Source organism: Schistocerca nitens, chromosome 2 (assembly GCF_023898315.1).
Source record: "Schistocerca nitens isolate TAMUIC-IGC-003100 chromosome 2, iqSchNite1.1, whole genome shotgun sequence".
Taxonomy (NCBI): domain Eukaryota; kingdom Metazoa; phylum Arthropoda; class Insecta; order Orthoptera; family Acrididae; genus Schistocerca; species Schistocerca nitens.
Window position 1 is genome coordinate 510,298,189 of NC_064615.1, and position 14,753 is coordinate 510,312,941.

The window sequence follows — 14,753 nt, forward strand, 5'->3', positions numbered from 1 at the left end:
AACATAAAATTCCTGGGTTGAGGGCCAAAATCCAGAATGTGACCAATCCATAGTTGGCCCTAAAATACATAACTTAGTGGCCAGTGCAAAACACAATTCCAATAATGAATGGTTACTAGAGGAGGAGGAAGGGGAAACCATGAGTATCCTCACAAAACCTATTGTGCTAGGAGAAGGCAGATATATACATTGATTCAGGTACTGAAGTATCACTGATATCAGAAGAATTATTACACAATATAAAACAGAAACAATTTATATCCTACACTATCAGTTACTGGAGTGTGTACTACTGTAGGTATTACCAAAATAAAAAATAAATCAATTAAGTCTGAGATAAGAGTCTCATAAAATTGGTATGGTTTCAATGTATTCAGTCTTTATTGGATGTCTCAAATATTAATTTAGGCGTATACTCTTGGGAATAGAGTGGCTGCTAGAATACAAAGGGATTTTAGATTTTCATACAGCTAGTCTGTCATATGAAGTTGGTGCTATGTGTATATTAAACTCCTCCAAAATAAGCCATGAAGTAGTTACATGTAATATGGTCATACAGATGTTAGTCACAAAAGCAAAAGTACTAAGCGAGGAAGAATCAAATACACTGGCAAAAAACCTGATTGATGATATATATATATATTAAAGCTTACAAATCTAAGATGTTAATGGACGATCAGAAAGTGGCAGTGTATCATACTCTATCAAATTACAAATCTGTGTTCTCCAATAAGTCAAAAGTTATAGGAGATTACATTTCTCCCTTTGATATCAAGACTAATAACCCATTCTTTTGCAAACCTTATCCTGTGCCTTTAAGATTTGTAGTACAGGATGACATTAACAAACTGGTTGATAATCAGGTGGCTGCACGAACTACAGGCATGTACAACCCATTAAAAGTGGTTAAAAAGCCACAGGAGGTGACTGTTGTTTCAGACACCCATACACTTAATAAACACACAGTAATGGAAGGGGATAAACCTGCAAGTATCAGTGAACTGTTAGCCAAATTAGAGCAGACCCAGTATTGTAGTTCAATGGATTTACTGACTGTAAGGAAGCTCCAAGAAAAAAGAAACAGCTTTCTCATTTGATGGAAAATCTTACCAATTTGGCATCTTATCTTTTGATTTGAATATCTCTGTGCCAGTCTTTATTCACGCTCTGGATCAAGTGTTAGGATGAGGATTACAATAAGAGCTACTCATAGAAGTTAATGATACTCTGCTGGTGTCAAAAACATGGGAAGAATATTGTACACTATTAACTAAAACCATAAGAAAGTTTTATGAAAAAGGTATTACAATCAAGCTAGGGAAAAACTTAAGTTTTGGGACATTTTTTTTTTGGGGGGGGGGGGGGGGGGTAAATGGTATAAAGCCAGACTTCGATAGGGTAAGAGTTGTAAAAGATTGTCTAGAACCACAGAATGCTAGGCAATTACATTCATTCCTAGGATTAGAAGGGTTTTATCATAGTTATAGACATGGACAAATTATGAATGACCCCCACTTAATAAGTTTGTTGAAACAGAAAGCAAAATGGATATGGAATGATGGCACAGCAGAAGCATTTGGTAATATCAAGCAGACACTTGTGAAACCACCTATTTTGAAGCATCCTGTGATACATGAACCTTTCAAATTAGACACAGATGCCTGAGAATATGGTACAGTCATGGAATTATCCCAAGGAAAAAGGGACCTGGAAATAGGGGAGCACAGAACAATTGCTTTCACAAGTAATAGTTTAAGTAAACATGAGATGAATTACACAGCTACAGAGAAGAAACTGCTTGCTATCGTTTGGAGCATAAAGAAATTGCAGGCTTTGATTTGGGGCTCAAAAGTAGTTAAACATACTGATCATCAAGCATTAGCCTTTCTCATGGAGAGCATACTACTATATTATCACATGATGAGGTGGGTTGTCTTTTTACAGCAATTTCCACTAGAGATAAACTATATAAAAGTATTGGAGAACCAAGTTTCCGATGTATTACCTAGGCTACCATTAGGTAAGAACAATATGAAATGTACAACGGGTCCTGGGATGATATTCGAAATTAATTTCTTAGGTATTAGCTTTGCCAATAATGAGGTATGCAATTTAGCTCTCAAGATGATGACTACTTCAGTGAGAAATAATGATGAGGTCCCATACTCCGAGGAGCATAGAGGACGATGCGGGAGACCCGCACTGCCATACCAGGCAAGGTCCTAGTGGAGCCGGTTTGCCATTGCCTTCCTCGGACCATAATGGGGATGAATGATGATGATGATCATCATCATCATCATCATCATCATCATCATCATCATCATCAAGATGACACAACAACACCCAGTCATCACGAGGCAGGAAAACTCCCTGACCCCGCCGGGAATCGAACACAGGACTCCATGCGTGGGAAGCGAGAACGCTACTGCAAGACCACGAGCTGCGGACTCGGTGAGAAATATCAAAAGTGTAAAAATGGTTCCCTGGTGCCATCAGAACAACTTTCATGGACAATATAAAAAATGATATTTTATTTTGGGAATTTACTTGCTCCATGTTGGATATTATGCATGTCTCAGTATGCCGAGGACAAATTAATATGAATCATACACAAATGTTATGGACATTTTGGAACATGTAACTGCATACAACATGTGAATAAATTTTATTATTTTAAAATTGTAGTCAAAAAGTAATTAAACTATTGCAGAGTTGTATTATATGTCAAAAGGTCAAAGAATATAACAGTGGTATAAAATACATGCCGTATCCCATGGTATCTAAAAGATTACAGGATCTTATTGCAGCAGATTTTTGGCCAGTTACCTACGGGTAGAGGGTATGTGACTTTATTTTTGTGCTGGTAGTGTACGGGTGGAAATATATAATGCTTTATCCAATCAAGCAAGCTAATACAACCACAGTAATCTATTGTTTAAATAACTATTGATGATGGACCACAGCTTACCAGCTACAATTTTAAAGTTTTTGGCAAGGAAAGGAGTATATAACGCAACCATATCAAAATATCACTTGCACTCTAATGCATGAGAGACAGTAATGAAAGAGTTTGGCTGATTATGTACAACATACTGATCCCACAAACATACCACATGGACACAGACGATACCAGAATTCCATGTCACATTGAATGAGTTAACCCGCATCTGCACTGAGTTATCACCGATAGAGATAATGAATAAGAGATTTATAGGAGAACCATTATTAAAATTGTTTAGATACCCCCCTTCAGAGGAAGAAGAGGCAGCAGTAATAGACAAGTGCATACTTTGCAAGTTCAACAGTACAACAGATGTACCTATATTCAGTGTACATAGCTTTGTTTTTGTAAAAGATGTTCATCATAGTTCAAACATAAAGAAAGAGACTAGAAAGTTCTTTCCACAGTATTGCAGACCTTTTAAGGTGGTGGGATTATTATATCTGAAGGCACTGTTCCTGGTAGATCCAGATACAGGCCACGGAAAGGGTCTATACAATGTTAATATAATTAAGAAATGTGAACCACCAGGAGAATTTGCACACTTCACAAATTTAGCAGAATAACACCCATTGGAAATCAGAGTTAATGGCTTTTGTATTTCTTCTTTAATTTCTCTAAAAGCATTCCTTACCCCTACACTATTCTATATCATGTACCTCTTACTATTCTACCTTATTAAATAACTAAACTGCATCCTTGTTTGTGAGAGCAAGAAAGCATTAAAAGTTGCTATGCGGATAACCGTAAGTACCATAATTTTGAAAGTCTTAATAGCAGGTAGTATGTTTCTTACAGAAAGAGATACATTCTTTAGCAAAAGAGGAAATTCCTTGGGGTGGGGTGTGGTAAGGGACTCTGCCTTTCGGGGCTATATTCTTTCTTTATTTCTTTCTTCGACCTTAACAAATTAATTCTTCTCTTTCCTTTCTTCCTTCTCTGACTGTCCATATCCATGTGTGTCTATCAGTGAATCCCTTCTCTTTTACCCATGTTTCTATCACAACCTGTTGCCACAGGATGGCTGAGGAGCACACCACATGTGTGACGATATGACTTGGACAAATGGGCATAGTTTTGTGCCATACACGTATTGTGTATGGGGTCAGTACACTGCTTTAAGGCATGTCACACACTGTGGGGGAAGATAACGGAGGAAAGCCCGTGTCTGCAGCCCAACATTCTAAAATACAACGTGCTAATGCGAGTGTAATGAGAACAAGATAGAAGTGCCATCTAGAGAGAAATTGATCAGTTTATAGCGCAGATGCATAATCAATAAAACTAGATTGTTTTATCAGTTTTAAATAGAGAGTAGGACTTACACAAGGAACGGTAGTAGTGGACGTGAAAATTAGGCAGTATTCAAGTAACATAATGTTCAATCAGTGTGAGAAGACAAATGATAGTTAATCACCTGGATACATATTGTGATATAGGTGTTTTATAAAATAAGTGACAATGGAGAAAAGAAAATAGTTATGTTGACTACCCTGGCAGGTTTTGTCGTCAATATAAAATCCAGAAATGGCAATTTCAGTCATTGCTTTATTATTTCTTGAGGTATTTTTAGTGATAAATTGAGCTGTATGTGTTGGCTTGGATAATTTTAAATACATACATAGTAGCAGACCTAAAGTATCCTGAGAAAAGGAAATGAACATGGGATTATCGTAACCCAAAGTAATATGCTAACACCGATGTGTTTCCGCAAAGCACGAAACGTAGGTAAAAGCATTTTTGTATGTGGAGTATGGTGCAGTATGCTTTAAAATTGGGGTAAAGACAAGCCATACCTGAAGGAAATCTTTCCTGTCATGGTGAAAAATGATACTGAGATACCGTGTAGACAGATTTTATATGGTGAAGTGTACCCTGCTTTAGGTTAGTTGGAGTAGAAATGAGCAGGCAGACCTATAGAGAGGCTGTCCTACGCCTGTGGACAGGGGCATTCAAGAAAGAAACGTCCTGTGCTGCATCTTGTGAGGAGAAGTCTGGGGACAGGTAAACCAAGTAGGGGGGCTTAGTCATTTGGTTAGCTGAATCCACCTACTAGAGACATTTTCCATGCTAACTCTTCGAGACCAAAGAAAATAATCATGCATAAACTTATAAAGAAAACACTATTTTCATTAAGGATAAATTAAATGGATAACAAATTGTAATATGATATCAGATATGTTATACTGAATTGTAAAGAGTGCATTACAGGAGTTTTGCATGGCATCAAAGAGTGCATTACAGGAGTTTTGCATGGCATCTTCTGTCTCTGTGAGTGAATATGTAGTGTTGTAATATGGCTTATTCATGAGAATGACCTATGTTCCACTGAAGACACTCATGCTGGTGAAAGATGGCCATATCTCTCATATACATTTTATGTAGTGGGAACAATCCACAGTGCACTCCTCGATCGATATGCAGATGACGTGTATGCAGTGATATAAAATAACAAGGGCAAGGTGCGGCATGGTGAGTGCAGTAGCACTTGATGGATGTGGACATGTATACCTTGGTGATACCCCTTGAAGGTGTCCTGGACACCTTCAAAGACAACGGATATACACTCAAGACAAATGAAGATTGTAATTCTTAGACCTCAAGTCAAAATATTGATCAATGCGTTTGAACAACACAGAAGATTATTGTTGAAGATGTGTTCATCATTCGGTAGTTGGACATAGTAAGACATACTCTTACAGCATCACCCTGCCTGGATATGATGGCAACAGGAATAAGTTCACACATGGCTGCAGTACGGAATAGCCGAACCATGAGAACAAATCTAAAAGGTGGAAGAGCAACAACAACAACAACAACAACAACAAAGGTAACTTTGACAACATCGCACTGACAAATCTGCCATGCAGTACTCCCTATTCATTGTGTTATAGCTAAGTCGCCAAACACACATGAGAGCAACTTTTCTCCGAGATGGGTCTGGAGTCACTGGAGTTAACCTATCTTGTCCCATTGGTAATCCCAATGAGCAAATAAACTGATGTGGTTTCTTATTTTAAACCTGAGCCTCATATATTAATTACAAGCCTACACTGCTTTCCAGTACTGAATACACCCCCTAGGGCATATACAAACTAGTGTCAGGAATATGATACTGAATTCACCCTGTTTTTACATTTAAGGTGTCACGTACAAATTACTAAGTCATGAATGGATGCATGAAACAGTTGTGGAGGGCTTCATGCTGCAACACAACAGATGAGTGTTTGGCGCACACAGTCTGGCCTGCCGGCCAGCAGGTATGATGACCCAGCACCACCCTGATGGGGAGTGCAACTGTTGTGTCAATGCCCAACACCGTCACACCATTCATCTAGCAACAAATGTAAGTTGCGAGCTTCACTTTTAGGGAAAAGATGCCGCCGAGCTACTATGCTGCAAGAAATGTCACTGAGAGCAAGCAAGACTGGATCAATTCTGGGTAGAGAATGAAGACCTGCAAAGGCACCTAAATGAAGCATTAGTAAATTTAACACTGCAAAGCAGCACTGTGCTTGTAGCTAACATTTCTTCTCCATTTCCGGAGTTCCTACAGCCAGTTACATCTAAGCCTGTAACTGATACTGCAAACGGTTTGCTGGTTCCTACCTTCAAAGGTAAACCAGGTGAAAATGTTCACATTTTCATATAAAATTTAATAGATGCAGGGAAACTGTCCATACGTAGTGATGAAGTTCTGAGAAGAGTTGCTAACCTTAAGTTGCAAGGGGAGGCATGTGGTTATGCAAATTCCATGGAAGGGCTCAGAAATACCACAGCATTTCATGTCCTTGCTAAAGGACTAGGGGGTGGCCATAGATGTAAGCACAGTGAAAACTACAGAGAAAGTTCCACCCTATGCCAAAATTCTGGAGAAAATTTAGAGCACTTTGCTGACACAATAACAGCGGTGTCATGTTGTACATTTGTATTAATGGTCAGTAATGAAAGAAAAGAGATACTACTCAGTGAATCAGGAGCTTGCTGTGTAGACCTACTTGTTTGCAGGACTAATCTGCAGGTAGGTGCTGAGGTGAGAGTGCTTCACCAGGCACACTAAGGGAGGCCATATGACTTTTGTTTCTACATGAGGAGTCCCAGTAATTCATACAATCTTCCACCAGAGTAAGCCCTGCTAGATGTGCATTCACTGGCAGTGCACTGCATTTTTTGCAAATTTGCTTGTCTCTGCCATCACTCAGCTAGCGAAACAGGTTACCAAAGTGCTCAAAGGAATAGCAATACGTGAAATGCAAAATGGAACAGTTCTGCCACTGCTCCTCACTTTCCTTCCAAAAGCACATCCAATAAGAGAGGTAGGACTTGCCCAGGTGGCAAACGTAACTTTGCAGGGTAAAATCTACAGCAGACAGTCTACCTTTATCACTGATACAGATGCACAGTAAGTGTTTTGTTTGTTACATCTACTTGCGGTCGTGAATTAAAATCACTGCATTGTAGACTAACTGGATTGGGCAAAAAGGTAATCTACTCCGTAGTTTCAGAAATTGTGGGACTGGAAATTGACAGAAGGAAGTACGAGTCCACATTTGAAGTGGTCTGGAAGCATCACTACAATCTGTGTAGATATGAGAGCGTTCAAGGACCCTTCCAAGGATCACCTTAGAAAATGCAAATTTTTCGCCACCTTAGATATGCACTCTGGCTACTATCAAATTTCTATAGCTCCGTAAGATCAGGAAAAGATAGCTTTTGTTTGCCATTTGGGCATTATGAATAACTAAGGATGGCCTTTGGCCTCCAAAATGGTCCTGCTACATTTCAGTTTTTTGCGGATTTATTCTTACAGGGTTTATCTGCATGGCGTAATTATTTTTCCAAGTATGATGAGAGAACATGCATAATGACTGAGAAATGTGCTAACTCATTTTAGTGATGCTAATTTAAATTTGAAATTAGAAAAGCGCAGTTCCATGATACCACAAGTGCACTATCTAGACCAAATAATTCTGGCAGAAGTGTAAGATCAGATCCGTGGTTAATGGATTCAGTGACCAATTTTCCAGCACCGAGAAAAATTGCAATCATTTCTCGGTTTAACAAATTACTACCATCATATGTGGGAAAACTGTGCAGCCACCAAGAAACCACTCATCACAAAATTTCTAAAGAAATAAACTCCTTTTGTCTAGACAACAAACAGAGAGTGCCATCTTAAAACTGAAAGGAATTCTTCATGTTCACCTTTCTTATCTTATCCGGATATTGCACTACCTTTTATCTTGTTGTGAGATGCTGGCAACATAGCTATTGGCTGCATTTTCAGTCAATTGCAAGATGGCAAAGAAAAACCAACTGGTTATGCGTCACATCAGCTGAATCAAGCTGAACAAAACTACAGCATGACAGAAGGAAACTTTTATCACCTATTACTTTCAGTGTTACCTATATGGGTGACAGTTCACAGTAATTACAGACCACACGGCTTTTGAATTTAACAGATCAGGGCAGCAGATTTTTAATATGGGCTTTGAAACTTAGTGAATATAACTACATAATCAAACACAAGAGCCTGGCAAGGTTAAACTATAATGCAGATGCTCTGAGTATGAAAATTAAGATCCTGGTAGTAGATTATGTTATTATTGAGGAATTAAAAATGGCACAAGAATCCATTCCTGACTGTAAGAAACTGGCTACCTCACTGCATTTTATTACAAGACACTTTATGAAATAAAATGGGGAAAGCACTATGCAAGTGTGCATCACGTGCCATTATTGGCATCCCCAATGAATGAAAGATGTCGAAGATATCTGTGCACTAAGAGAGCACAAGGCCAAAGATCAAATATCTCTCTTCAAATGTTGAGACTGTAGCACCCAATATTGTTGAATTGTTCCGCATAACAGCCTGAAATAACCGATACATTTTATGTACCTTAGGCATTTATCTTGCTACCTTATTATGATCCCTACTGAAGACATGACAGTTGTGAAAGAATTTGGCAATCATTTAGAACGAGTTTTTGGAAATCCAAAGGCTACTGTAACAGATCAACATTATACCAAGTATTGGCAAAACTAAGAAATTTATGGGCCACTGGGATGAATCATTTCAGATATTACATTTCATGTTGTCTGTCAATGTCGAATTACATCTGCCAGATCAGAAGATTGTAGTTCATTCTGATCACTTAACAAAGTATAAAACTAGTGATACATTCTTTCCTGCAGTGGACTCAGCAAAATTCGGAAAGAATCATTTGGCAAAAAAGCCAATATGCATTTAGCTGTTACACAGCAACCGACAAGCTCACATCAATGTAATTTATGTTCCGCCCCTCCGTATGATTTACAGTTTATGAATTAAGAACATACTTTATCTTAAGTCTTAAATGGGAGATGATGTCAGTATTTTCAATGTCACTTTATTGTTTAGCCATACTGATGATTCTGCTGCGCGTTTTTTCTCAATCAGGCCCTGATTAGCTACAATATTTTGCTTAAGTGTTGCATTTGTGCCATTCTTGTACAACTGCCTCTGTGCCTTACATGTTTTTAAACATGTTAATTCAATATCACTACTGGCATCGCAATGGGTCATCAGCATACATGGTAATAAAGCAATTAATGCCTAGAAAGCTTGGGAAGTCATTCACATTGCATATAAACAGAAATGGATGATTTCATTCACTAATGACCAATGAAGGGTTGATTAATTCATCCAAATAATAAATGAACAGAATACCTGATAGGTAATATTCTTATGTAACAACCTAGTAAATATTTAATGACTCTGTGCTAACCATCACCAACATATTAATGAAGCAGTTGGTATATAGAGACTTTTGGTTATCTTCATTACAAGATTTGGCACTCCTCTGCTCTCTCTTGCAATATATTCCATAGCTGGAGAGAGACAACTTTTTCAAAGATCTTTAAACAGTTTGTAACAGCTACATATATTTACAGATCATATTCCTATAATTTTTTGCAATATGCTGTGAAGTATAAACTGTCGATACATGACCTACCTTTGAAGAAACAATCCTTTTCAACTATTGCCTGAAAACCTAAGATTTTCATCTTAGCACAGAGTGAATATGCTTATGTTCCTTTCAATATTAGTATCATCCTTTATCCTTTCTCCAACATATATTTATAATAATGAGTTCTATCGGAATTAGGAGTTTTTTTTTTTTTTTTTTTTTTTTCTCTCCTCGATGTGTCGTCCAGTTCTTTCACACCCCTGGAGTCAGCAGTACAGTTTTCAATCTCTTCTCCCAGTGTTGATTAACACTAGTTTACTTTTTACTATACATTTCTGTAGTGGTTTCCTCAATCAGTTTGTGTTGCAGCATTCAGCCACATAACTTCCTATCCTTCTCTGTTAAGACATTTCAGGAACCTTTTACCACATTCAGAGGCCATAATACATTCAAATGTGTGAGACAATCAAGTGCTCAAGTCCTGCAGCAGATTGTGATAGATATGAATTAAATATATGATTTTTTGAAACAATTTTTAAGAAATTCTCCAAGATTTAGCTCAGACTGCATGTTATAGGTAACTTGCTGGGAATACAATGAGCCTGTTGTGGCTAATTTTCTGCAATTCTAAAACTTTCCATTTTAATCTCCAAACTTCACAGCAATGCAGACACATCAGAAGCAAGACATATTTTCCATTTGGCATAATGAATTGGGAATAAAAGAAAGAAACCCAAACACAAACTGAAAGCTTACATAATTTGAGAACTGTAAACAGAATATGTGAAGCCTTTTTTTAATTTTTTGGTAGAGAAAAATAATCAAATATAAGTGATATTGCTGGGCTAATTGGGGATGGGGAAAGGATGGTGAAGGGAAGGGATATAGAAAAATGCAAATGTACACACCAAATCTCATATACAGCAGGTAACGTGTTGACAGTACATAACTGTTGTAGCAGTAACAACCACAGACCAAACTTCGCAACCCACCGAGAGGCGTGTCGGCAATCCGTCTACGAAATCCTGTCAATGGGTGCCAGACTACTGCTGATGTAGCATTCTGCAATACAGCAGTCTGCCATAGTGGTAGGCTGGATTTTCACACGCCACGGACAATGTTGCACTTCCGTAGCCACTTACATGACAGGCGGGCTCCTGTTACAACACAGCTAGTCAGAGCAACTACAACTGCTCACCCACCCAGCTATTAGTGGCATTTGTACTTTTACTTTGGCTGGTTCATTGACTTCCAACTACAGCCCCTGCTGCAACAGTCTCCACACTAGCCATCAGTCCATTGTCAGGCCGAGCAGCTTCAACCTTGCTAAGCAGCATCATCAGGTAGCCACTGGGCTATGAGCCACCACTAGACCTGATCGTTCTGGGTTTTGAGCCACTGCCACTGAGTAGAGGCCATATCTAGGATGACTCCATTCAGAACTCTGGGTGACTCCCAGGTTCCTGGAGTCAGTGCAAGATGTCTGTGTGCTTCTCTTGCTGCTCAAAGGTGCACATTGTAAGCTTGTCGGGTGATACCTCCCTCGTGTCAGCACGGCTGCTCCCCTTCCGCTGAGGCAGCAGCCAACTGTCTAACATACACATCTGCTGGTGAAGGGCCATGAACACCAAGGAGTCATGATGAGGTAGCACACTGCTGCCTGGATGACCAAACAAGCAATCAAGATGCTGACAATGACCTCTTGTACAGAAGTCATGCTGAATAAAGAATGTTTATACTGAATGAGATCTTCTGACTCTGCACTCGCTATGGCACTGATAGAATACAACCCACAGTTCCTGCACACACTGTTCTGGGGCAAAAGTGACCTTCCTGGCTAATAGTGGTGTCTGCATCACAAATACCATTACACTGAGCTAAAAAGTTTAACAATGCAGCATTTGGAACTCTTTAACATACCTGGTGGCAAAGGCCTTTCTTGTTGGGCTTGGTGATAAGCTGTTCTTGAAAAAGCCTGGTGAAAAGCATTGTCTTCCAAGACCTTGTCTTGTTGGTGATGGTGATGAACACACAGGTGGTCCTCCAGTATTTGGAAGTGACAGTTGCAAGGGATGATCAATGTAACGTTGCAACATACGTCGATTTGCTTCATTCTGCTCCTGCTGCTGTAAAATAATAAAGATACAGTTACATTTTCATTACATTTTATAGATGTAACTTTTTTAGCCTATACTGCCGGTACACATTTGTTAGGAAAACCAAGAAGGAATGCAGGCAGTAAATAATTTCAAATCAAGATGAATGCTGGGAACTGAAAATCAACAATATTTGAGACAAGAGTTCCTATTAACCAACAGTCAAAACAGGAAGACCTGAAGCTGAATTGTCAAGCACACAAATTAGAAAATCCAGTTGAACCTCTTGGTTTTCAAGTTTTTAATGGTTCTATCACTGAGAGAAGAAGGTAAACAGGTATTAAAAAATTAAAAAGGATAGTGAGATTTTGAAGTGCTAGAGGTAATGGGAGATTCATCATACCAGATCCAGAAGAAGGAAAGGACCTAAAAGTCTAGATTCTAATTCCAGAACTAACAGGTTAAATATAACAGCTTCAATGGAAAATGAGGCTAGAGAAGAGTGGCGAATCAAGCATTATTACTGACACATGAGGTACAATGACTAATCTCAAGATTATAAAAGTAGACTTCATGTGTTCACGAGGAACCATCAATATGAACACAAATATAACACTGGAGATTAACCAAAAAAAAAATGGTTCAAATGGCTCTGAGCACTATGGGACTCAACTGCTGAGGTCATTAGTCCCCTAGAACTTAGAACTAGTTAAACCTAACTAACCTAAGGACGTCACAAACATCCATGCCAGAGGCAGGATTCGAACCTGCGACCGTAGCGGTCTTGCGGTTCCAGACTGCAGCGCCTTTAACCGCACGGCCACTTCGGCCGGCCGGAGATTAACCATTTCATAACATTCTGGTTACTACAAACTCCTTCATCCTTTCGTAACATCAATCATCACAATATTCAGTAGGTTTTTGGAAGTTACAACAGGCATATTGAGGTTTAGAGTGACATGCTATTTTACTACAATTTAGTACGCCATCAGTTTATTACTTTTTAAGAGGTTGTTTGTCTCAATAGAAATGGTTCCCAAAACTACTTGACAACCAATCTAAATCCTTTAGAATAGTTTTGCAAGTATTTTGAGCAATACATAAAATAAAGGTAAGGCAACAATTCACCTAAAGCAGATCGCTGCATGGAGCACAGCACTCGCACTAGCTTTCGAGCACTAGCTCTTTTTCCAGCAATGGTACACACATACCAACACACAACCAGACAGACACCCAAACACACACTCCTGTGGTCACGACAAATTTAATTATTGATACTTGACTGCTGAAAGCAGCTGCCTCAGCTGATGACTGATGGAGGTTGGGAGGGGATAGGGAAGAATGCAAGAGGAGGCAGTGGGAAAGATGCAGGTGACTTTGTGGGCTCACAACAAGGTGAAAAAAATACAGAGGGTACAACAAAAGAGATGTAGGAAGAGGGAAGAAACTGAAGGGAGAAAAAGGGGAGGGAGAAAAAGGAGGGAGGCAAAGATGAAGAGGCAGAAGAGAGAGAAGGGAGAAGGGTTGAAAAGAGGGGAAAAGGGGGGGAGAGGAAGGGAGAGAAGGTGAGGGAGAATATGCCTACATGGGGGGGAGGAGGAGGAGGAGGAGGAGGAGGAGGAGGAGTTGTGGGGGAAGATAGTGCATTACTGGACTGAGAAGGAGTGGTATTGACAGAAGAGAGAAGGGAAAAAGCAATGAGAGCCAATGGGAACAGGTATGCAGAGGTTTAAGACAGGGGAATTGTGAGAGCACAAGATGTGTTAGAGAGTGAATTTCCATCTCCGTAGTTCAGAGAAACTTACACTGGAAGGGAGTATCCAAATGGCCTGCATATTGATGCAGCTGTTGAAGACATTTGTGAAGTGGGGTGCTGCATGTTCAGCAGCAGGATGGTCAAGTTTGCACTTCACCACAGTTTGGCAGTGGCCATTCATGCGAGGAGGCAGTTGGTTACTTGTCATGCCCACACAGAATGCTGTACAATAATTTCAGCTTAGCTGATATATATCATGGCTGCTTTCACATGGGACCCTTCATTTTATTGGGTATGAAATGCCTTTGACTGGACTGCGGGAGGACATTGTGGGTGGGTGGGTGGGTGTGTGGGACAGGTATTGCACCTGGGCCAACCACAAGAGAACGACCCATAGGATGTAGGATTCGGAGTAGGATTGGTATAAGGATGGGCAAGGATATTCTGTAGGTTGCTCTGGTGGCAGAACACTACTTTGGGGGATGTAAGTAGGATTTTGGGTAGAATACCCTTCATCCCAGGGCATAACTTGAGGTAGTTGAAACCCTGGTGAAGGATGTGGTTGAGCTTTTCAAGGCCAGAGTGACACTCTGTGATCAAAGGAGAGTTGGTCAGTGGCCGGTTAACAGGTTTACTGGTGTCAGAAGAGCAGATGGCACAGGAGACTTATTTATGGATGAGCTGAATAGGATATTGTCTGTCAGTAAAGGCTATGGTACGGTTATCTGTATATTTTGAGAAATCCTGCTTTCCACTGCAGATGTGGTGTCCACAGATGGTGAGGCTGTAAGGAAGAGACTTTCAGACATGGATTAGGTGACGGCTGTCAAAGTGGAGGTACTGCTGGTGTTTGGCGTGCCTGATGGGACAGGCATATTTATGGAGCCATCTGAGACATGGAGATTGACATCCAGGAAGTTGGCTCAATGATTTGTGAAGGACCAGATGAA

General features: G+C 39.7%; 1 protein-coding gene across 2 annotated transcripts in view; it reads right to left on the reverse strand.

The window, feature by feature from the left end:
- LOC126236490 (P2R1A-PPP2R2A-interacting phosphatase regulator 1) overlaps window positions 1-14,753 on the reverse strand; it is a 56,467-nt gene that overhangs the window by 8,698 nt on the left and 33,016 nt on the right. Inside the window, exon 4 of one of the 2 annotated variants that reach the window (XM_049945843.1) lies at window positions 11,872-12,074. In XM_049945843.1, the coding sequence (XP_049801800.1) occupies window positions 11,872-12,074 (203 nt within the window). Of the gene's footprint in view, window positions 1-11,871; window positions 12,078-14,753 lie in introns of both variants that reach the window. The other variant, XM_049945842.1, reaches the window with a different exon arrangement.